The sequence below is a fragment of the Ooceraea biroi genome, chromosome 4 (assembly GCF_003672135.1).
Source record: "Ooceraea biroi isolate clonal line C1 chromosome 4, Obir_v5.4, whole genome shotgun sequence".
Lineage (NCBI taxonomy): Eukaryota > Metazoa > Arthropoda > Insecta > Hymenoptera > Formicidae > Ooceraea > Ooceraea biroi.
Window position 1 is genome coordinate 15,686,300 of NC_039509.1, and position 8,094 is coordinate 15,694,393.

At 37.7% G+C, this 8,094-nt stretch overlaps 1 protein-coding gene across 1 annotated transcript; it reads right to left on the reverse strand.

Annotated features, from left to right (window-relative positions):
• Positions 1 to 5,568: 5,568 nt before the first annotated feature.
• Positions 5,569 to 7,162, reverse strand: LOC113561851 (lymphocyte expansion molecule-like). The gene is made up of 5 exons (XM_026969269.1): positions 6,973 to 7,162; positions 6,612 to 6,756; positions 6,426 to 6,508; positions 6,112 to 6,259; positions 5,569 to 5,881 (listed from the first exon to the last, which is right to left on the reverse strand). The coding sequence occupies exons 1-5, from the start codon at positions 7,160 to 7,162 to the stop codon at positions 5,569 to 5,571; spliced, it is 879 nt and encodes a 292-aa protein (XP_026825070.1).
• Between the last annotated feature and the right edge of the window lie 932 nt (positions 7,163 to 8,094).

The following is an 8,094-nucleotide window of genomic DNA, read 5'->3' on the forward strand; positions in this document are numbered from 1 at the left end:
AAGCTCCTCTTCATTTTGTTCATGCATGTACTGTGTACATGTGCTGTTATTATTTGTAACGAATCTGTGGTATATCTTTATTAATTTTCAAGTGTTAATTAGCGTTCCGTGTATGCACTCTGTGCATCCCTTACCGCATTCGCAGCATACAGGCTCATATGCACTATTATGTATTTACACTTGTTTCAATTTTTAGATTTTTCTGCGTAACAAGAATGTGTTAGATTAGGTTAGCCAAGTGAGTTCTCGTTGGCTAGAGATGTGGTGCAGAGAAGAAACGCGTGATTTATTAACTTTTACACGCGTGAAATTTGTCACCTGTTTCAAGGGTTACAAGGTAGCAAGGCCAAGAGTCCTAATAATATTGATACTTTGTACAAGCTTATGAGAAGCTTATGAGAGGAGAAATATTGAAAGTCATAAAAGAATATAAACCTTTTGAAGAACATGCGAGAGACTTTTATGGTCCTATTTACAATTTTATTGCTAACCCTGTAAGATGTTTCAAATCTATATTATCTTCTTGACTATTGGTTTTTTTCAATTTTCTTGGAGCATAAAGCATTCGAAAATTGTTGTGAGAGCCGACAAGTTATGAGTCTACCTGCCTCTCTTTTAAAATTTCCTGGGTTTCCACTAAGTATCAAGTCATGAATTACACCGTCGTTTGCTGATTAACTATTGCTAAAACGTCTTGCTAAAACTAATACCAAATTATCTTAGCTAATGATCAATTAAATTTATAACTTTGGTTAATATATTAATAACTTCACCGATTTCGATGACCTTCAAGTATATTCTCAAGGATTTCATTCTCAAGTACATTCCCAGAAGATTTAATCTTGGCAACCTACTTGACACGGTCATCGAAATCTTCCCTTTAGCAAAGAATGCTTTATTTTTTGGCGTACTATAAGCTGCGATTTCACAGTTTATGGCGTATTTATGGTGTTAGAATTTCTCTTTATCATAAATGGCAAACGCCACAATGGCGATAGTTAGTTCTACTGCCGTAGGATAGGTTTCATGTCACGTAATCTTTTCAGGATTTACAATGTACACGTGCGTATAAGCAAGCGTAATAGCGCGGCTACCGGTGTTGTGCGGCATCCTTTAAGCCTCGCCCGCCGTTTTTGAAGCCCTGACTCGACAGATTTTTTCCGGTGGTTCCTTCGAGATAGATGAGCCGGATGGATATCGCACGCCTCTCATTGTACCGTTACCGAAATAATGATCCGCCTTTACGACTCTTGCGCGTGGCAATTTACGCGCGGAATTAACAATCTAGATGCGGATTGACGGCACGAAAATAACAGTTTAAAACTGGCGCGATTAATCATCTCCTGGCTATTATTACATTCTATTATATTATTGCACCCTAAGAGAGCACATACGAGAGCGTTCCGGGATACACGAGGTAAATTACTTCCCTTCCTCTGCCAGTGAGATTCTAAATTATTATTTAATTATGTAGTATACATGATAATTACGCATTCTTTACGCACGAATATTATCTAGATACACCAAGCGCAAATGAAACGTCGAATAGGCGAAATGATTCGCGTTAAAACCGAGCGCTCGTTTGAGACACAATGCACTTAACGCTTATCATATTGTCGGAATCGAAGTGTTAAACACGCAGCGGCCGTCAAATCGTCATTAATCCACGAGTCAAACGAGCGGTATCGTAATAATAAAAGCAAGAATCGTCAGCGTAAGATTGACCAATAATCCGTCGTACACGTCGATCTGTCGTACGTCGTATCCGCGAATTTAATTTAACATTAATATTTTATCGAGAATCGTTAGGACGCGTTAAAGCGTGCAAACGAAAAGAGCACCCATTACAACGGCGAAATCACGTTCTTCCATTATTTTTGCTATTACCCCCGTTAATTACACTTACACGCTACACGTTCCGATTGTGCAATCGAATCGCCCCTCGAATTTTACGGCTACGTAAAACGACTCGACGCGACGGATTAACTTCGCGCGACGCATCTCGTTCGAAATCCTAAGATATTTCTTTCTGATTAGCGATAGAACACTTGGAAATCCACGGAAATTACCTTCGTTGATTCTGAGAAATACGGTTACCGATCATAAAATCAAAGACTTCCACAGAGAAACTTTACCTGCCCATTTTTTGTGCGCATCAGTAAAATTTATGACAACGTCAAACGAGCCCACTTTAGACCCGTCTGTGACATCGGCTCCGATGTCACAGATATTCCTGACTGATCCACTGTTTTCCATCATTGCTTTAAAGGCTGCGTTCCGATATTTGACTGCCAGTACAGAAAGCTATGGTTTATGTCACGTATACTACAGATTTTCAGTACTGGCAGTAATATCGGAACATGGGGAAAGTAGAACCCGATTTTGATTTACGATTGTGAATTGTGATTGTGATCTTTTCATGAAACATTTCTAAATCACTTGAATTGTGGTGTCATTATGTTACTTTAAAATCAAAAGTAGTGTTTTACAAGATTACTACCATCTCCAAATAGAAGAAATTTACCTGAAATTTACTTGAAAGTTGCAGTTTTATGATTATAGATCATGCTGCGAAGATTGACAAGTTGTCGATCTTATCACACGTCTGTTCAGAAATAAATCCAAAGCGTGGCCCAAGATAACGGGGATATCCTCCTCCGATTTCATACGCGGCCTTCTGCTGACTGATGCCGAAATTTGTCGCGGCGTTCACGGCTATCCTTCCACCCCACAGCTGTTTAACCAGCTGTAACGTATCACACCTCCCCCCTGGATGGCGGCGTTCCGCGCCAAACGCGGTTGGGGGGGCCCCGATGGGCCGGAATTTTTTCACAAAAGGCACGTGTGCATCGATAATCCACTGTGCGTGGTGCGTGACCGCCGCTTCCGCTCCGTCGGGTTTCCACGTTCACTTCAGCAACATATTTTCGAGTAGATCCGGAGTCATTTCTCTTTTTTGCAATTCCTTCTCTCTCACATCCGCGTTTTGTAGGGTTCAACTTTTATCGAATCCTCACGACGATCGTAATCGATTGTGATTCTCACCAGTCTTTGGCCCTTCATCGATCACTTCCGTTAGACGGATCTCCAAGGACGTTGTACCATCATTAGGTATAATAATGGGTCCACTGGCCATTTCCTTCCGTTTTCTTTGCGTTGTTGGTGACCTTGAGAGATTCTGGTTACAAGAGAGGCATCTCTCAAGCTCTTGACAGGCACGTTGTCATGTATCCGGTGCGAAAATTTATGCATTTGTAACCCGTACACACAACAAGCTATTTCAGTTGGGTTGAATGTACAAAGACGACATTTATTCATCTAGACCATTATTGGCTGGAGGGTGCCATTGTATAAGATGAAAAGTATCGGAAAAAGGCGTGTATTTTCGCGGCTGACACACTTTTGAAAAATTTAGTGCCACTGGGTCTTTGGGTCAGTACGTCAGCGGGGAGGCGAAATAACTATCAGAGAGGCGCGTGCCTTCCTCAGCATTAAACCAACCTGCACCCTCGAAGAAGTTTCCTGGGATAAAGGAGAGATGTGCATAAAAGTCAATGATAGCAGAGAAAGAAAGGAAAGAGGGTAAAGGGCAAAAGGGAAAAACAGGATTATATGGGATCGAGGCACAATCGAGTAAAGATTTACGTTTCCTCAAGACGGGCAGCAGCGAGAAGACGGTGGAATCGTTGTGAATTGCGTGAATGTATTCTTTTGTCGTAGTGATTTACGAGGTGGTTCTCGTCACACGATGAGAAAAAAATGAAGCGAGTTCCTACACTGGCACGCGACACGTGCGAAAGCGAGAGAGAGAAAGGAGAACGCCCACTTTATATTAGAACGGGTGACAAATAATCCTGCCATCCATGGGGAGGCCCGTTCATGGACCGTTCGTGAAGTATGATCAAGATGTTTTCAAAATGTGGCAATGTCCTGAAAGAAGTCGCGTGGCCACGCAGAATCTCATCCTGTCTCCATTTTTCTCGTTGCTTTTACTTGCGACATTCCAGCGAGTTGTTTTTTTTTTCAGATTTCGCAGTTCAAGCTTGTTTTTGGAACAAAGAGATTTTAAGGGGAGAAGAAATAAAGAAAAACTGCAACAAACTACACTCGTTATAAATTTTACGAGTATAATTCTCAGATAGTAGCAATATTTAATAATGAGAATAGAAGTAAACGAGTAGAACAGAATGGACAAAATAGAAACAATAGTATAAAAATGGGAAATAAGATGAAAGGAAAAGATCAACAAAATAAAAAATATACTGAAACTGAATTATCTCAGAAATACATCCCTACAAAAGTGGAATAATTTGGTGTTGGTCGCAAGAAGGCTCTTTGTTACATTCGAGAAATGTAATTGAATGTTGTGCGAAACACATAATTAAATCGATTAACACGCATATAGAACTGTAATACAAGATGAGCACCGTGATTCTTTCGTTCTTTCAGATTGGGGCTCCAAAGATTTAACAACACGTTGCGATTTGTCATTTGCAGCATTAGGGGTGAACGAACGCAACAACGTCGGCTGTAAATTAGAAAGTTATTAGCGCCTAATTGCATCCCAATTAATTCGCCCTTGTAACTAATGCGAGCGTCCCACACGACAGCCGCGTTACGTAGTAGCATCCGTCTATGAGAACGCGTGTCAGTTGCTCCGTGAAATCCTCCATCAATCTACAAAATTATCCGCCATATGGCACGCCGCGAGAAATTTTTCTCATTTTTTTATCCTTTTTATATGCGCGCGTGAGACGCTTCCGGTCCTGTAGTTAAATGCGCGAGATTCTTGATTTTTTTAATGCACACAAGCATCTCGCCGTAACGTATGCACAAGTTTTATTGTAATTTTTTAGAAATGGTATTTCTTTATTTTTCTCTATTTTTTCAATATCTCTATTTAAAGAGTCTATGATGTTCCATAATAAACGAATGTGTGATAAAGGCTTGAATGAAGGGGCAGTAGTCGGAAAACAATTTAAATGCTATTATGCGCGTTTAACCCAGCCACGATGAGATCAGATGCGCACCAAGAATCGATTCAAAGTTCGAGGTATGAATTACGCATTCGTGCAGCTGCGATAATCATCAGTTGCATAATTATCTCTGGGGATGCTCCTGTTACCGTTTTCCAGCTAGCTCGAAATTTCGCGCTTCGAACATGGAACACCGTCGAAGAAAAAACGACGAATTTCATATGCTGTTTGCGTTAATACACACGATAAATCACGATGATTGTTAGTTCTTTAAATTAGCGTTAAATTAGAGCAATCGATGGCTTCATCATGCATAGATGCTATTATAGTGTAGATTTTGCATCGAGATTTGGAACTCTCGATGTAACAGAGCTTATAATTACAATACTTGCAGTAAAATTAATTGCGAAAATTTTTGTATTGATAAGATGTAACGAAATAAATTTAATTCACCCTAATCTATCTCATTATTGTACATGTATATAAAATTAATAAAAATTTGATTAAATTTTCATTTATTAAAAATCTATTGATAAAATGTATTTTATCTTTATTGTTATAATAGATATGTATGTAATAATATTTACAAAAGTTAAAAATCTCTGTACGAAGGCGGAATAGTAGCGCCAATCGTTCTGGGCACCACGCTTTTGAAAGCACACGTCCATCCGTGCCCTTTTATAGAATAATCCTCTTTAATTTTGTATCTTCCTGGACCGGGACGAATATCTCTTGGCGAAAGTGGCCGTATGTATTCGACGTTACTATCGAAAAGGTATTTCTTTAAAGTACTCGGTTTCCGTGGCATGCGAGGATCGTAATGGCCAGGCCCTGGTTCATCAGGGTCCTTGTAGCATAGACTGATATCTTGTAACATCATTCTCGTAACTGGTTTCTTTGTGAATCTTTAAGAGGACATTTCTCTGTTTGAAACCACTTTCTTATTGTTTTTATTGGATTTATTATTACGTAAATTAAAATCCAAACAACTCTGATAATCTTTTAATAATTTCATTATTGAATTTATCATGTTTTTAATTTTGTAATATCAGAGGGAGAATCTGCTTTTACCGCAAAAAATAATAATATTTTATTTATTACTCTTTATCTTTTTTATTATAACTTATTCTAATACCTGGGGTTGCTAGACCACCTGCCTTTGAAGTAGTTACATCTGTTCCAAAGCTTTTCTATTTCGTCCGGGAGTTTTCGAGACCAATCGTTGTAATCCTCTAATTTTGTATGTGCCCAATATCCTTTGATAGTAGTCTCATCTCTCGGTCCTTAAATTATTTAAGAGAGAAAGAGAAAAAGGCATATGTAGTCCATGATTAAAATTCTCATAAACCGTTTTAAAAGTCTCTCTTAGGGTATTATGAATTCTCAAAATAACAAAATTTATAAATAATCCGTGTTTAGAAATAATCCGTATTTAGAAAAAACTTTAACCTGTGAAGAGATCGTAAGGTCCTCTCTTGCCCGTAACTTTCTCAAGAAAGACTTCCAGCGAATTCGGATGCTTTACATTGTATCTGTCATACGAAAATCGATCCTCTTAAAATATTAAAGATTTTAAAGAAATATAAAAGAGATAATTTTAAGAAAATAATATTATACGTTTCTTTTTCTTCTTACCTGTTACACGCTAGAAACCAACTTTTTCTAGTTTCTCGAAATCTGGATGCGAGCCCGTCAAACTCAAAAGACGGTACGCAGGAAAAACCCTTCAGCCTCTTCTGATTTAAATAGTAATAAGGATTGTGCGTTTTAAGTGTGTATCCTTAAAAGAGTGTTAAAATATATTGATTATATATAGATGACAGATAAATATGAAAAATGTATTTTTGTACAAGATTAACGTAACATGAAAATTACTTAAAAGTATATTTTTCATATAATATATAATGATTGATATATAAAAAGGGAAATGTATGTTAAATAAAATTTACTGATCTTAGAAAAACTTTTTCTTTGATACAAGGATAATTTTATCGACCTGGACCAGGCGTGATGGACTTATAACTTGGTTGGAACCGCGGAACGATGCCGAAGTTAACGTCTCTTCGCACACTTTTGCATCTGGCCATCAGAGTACTTTCCGGCCAGCGAAGTATCTCATGAGTTCCAGGTCCACGTCCAGTTTTCATCAAGTCTCTCTGGACTGCGACTTTTAGCAGTTCGCTCATCGTGGCGGAAAACTCTTCCGTTTCCTTTTGTCTCTTCCAACTGTACACCTGCTTTTGTATTAAAAGTTCTTCTCTTAAAGATAAGGATATAAGCTTGGTCTTTACCTAGCAGCTCCGGATCTGCGATCGATCAGACTGGGGTAGTAGGAACCCACAGCTGGCGATGTCGGTGCAAGTGCACTCAGTTTGGGATGCAAGCCTAGTTTATTATCTAGCTTCGTTGCGGTGTTAAAGGGCGGGTGTGGTTTCCCTCTTCGTGGTATCAGACACTGGCAACGCCACTTATAGCAACATCGACACAATTTGAAATTTTTGGTTTCGCGTTTTCGTGACATTTTCATGTTTAGCGTAGATTTTTATAAATTAATTATCGAAATTATGTGCTCAAACTGGAAGTATAATAAATGTGTAATATAATATTAATTTATCTACAAATTTATTAATAATTGTTTTAAAATAAATTCATTACAAAAAAATGATCTTAATATACTTCAAGTTAAGATAAATGGAAACAAATTATGCCATCAATTGTAACAACATTCAGATTAAATTAACGATTTTTATTGCATATTGTTTTATAATTCACGGTCTTGTGTAGAATCATCGAACGCATATTAATGCTGCAGATCTCTGAATGAACAGTTGTCGGTATTTAGTGAACTCAAGAAACCAACACAAAATTTTATCCTCAATTAATCATAATAATTTCTGTGATATCTGGTATAAATAAATTAATTTATTTAAAGCGAAAGAAATTCCATGGAATTTGAACGTAAATATGAATATATTAATTTTAAGTAGATATAGTATATATACGCAAACGAGAATTATAATAAATAAAATATATGTTTAGTTGCTACTCTTATAAATACAATAAGTGTTCAAAAACAGACTTATACCGTAAAACGATTACGTGCACTCTGCTCTACCCC

Excerpts from the sequence above, each read along its gene's own strand:
- LOC113561851 (XM_026969269.1), bottom strand. The coding sequence starts at position 7,162 with ATGAGCGAACTGCTAAAAGTCGCAGTCCAGAGAGACTTGATGAAAACT. Across the intron at positions 6,509-6,611 it reads TGGTTTCTAGCGTGTAACAG|ATACAATGTAAAGCATCCGA; the intron begins GTAAGAAGAAAA and ends TTCGTATGACAG. Across the intron at positions 5,882-6,111 it reads AGGTGGTCTAGCAACCCCAG|ATTCACAAAGAAACCAGTTA; the intron begins GTATTAGAATAA and ends GTCCTCTTAAAG.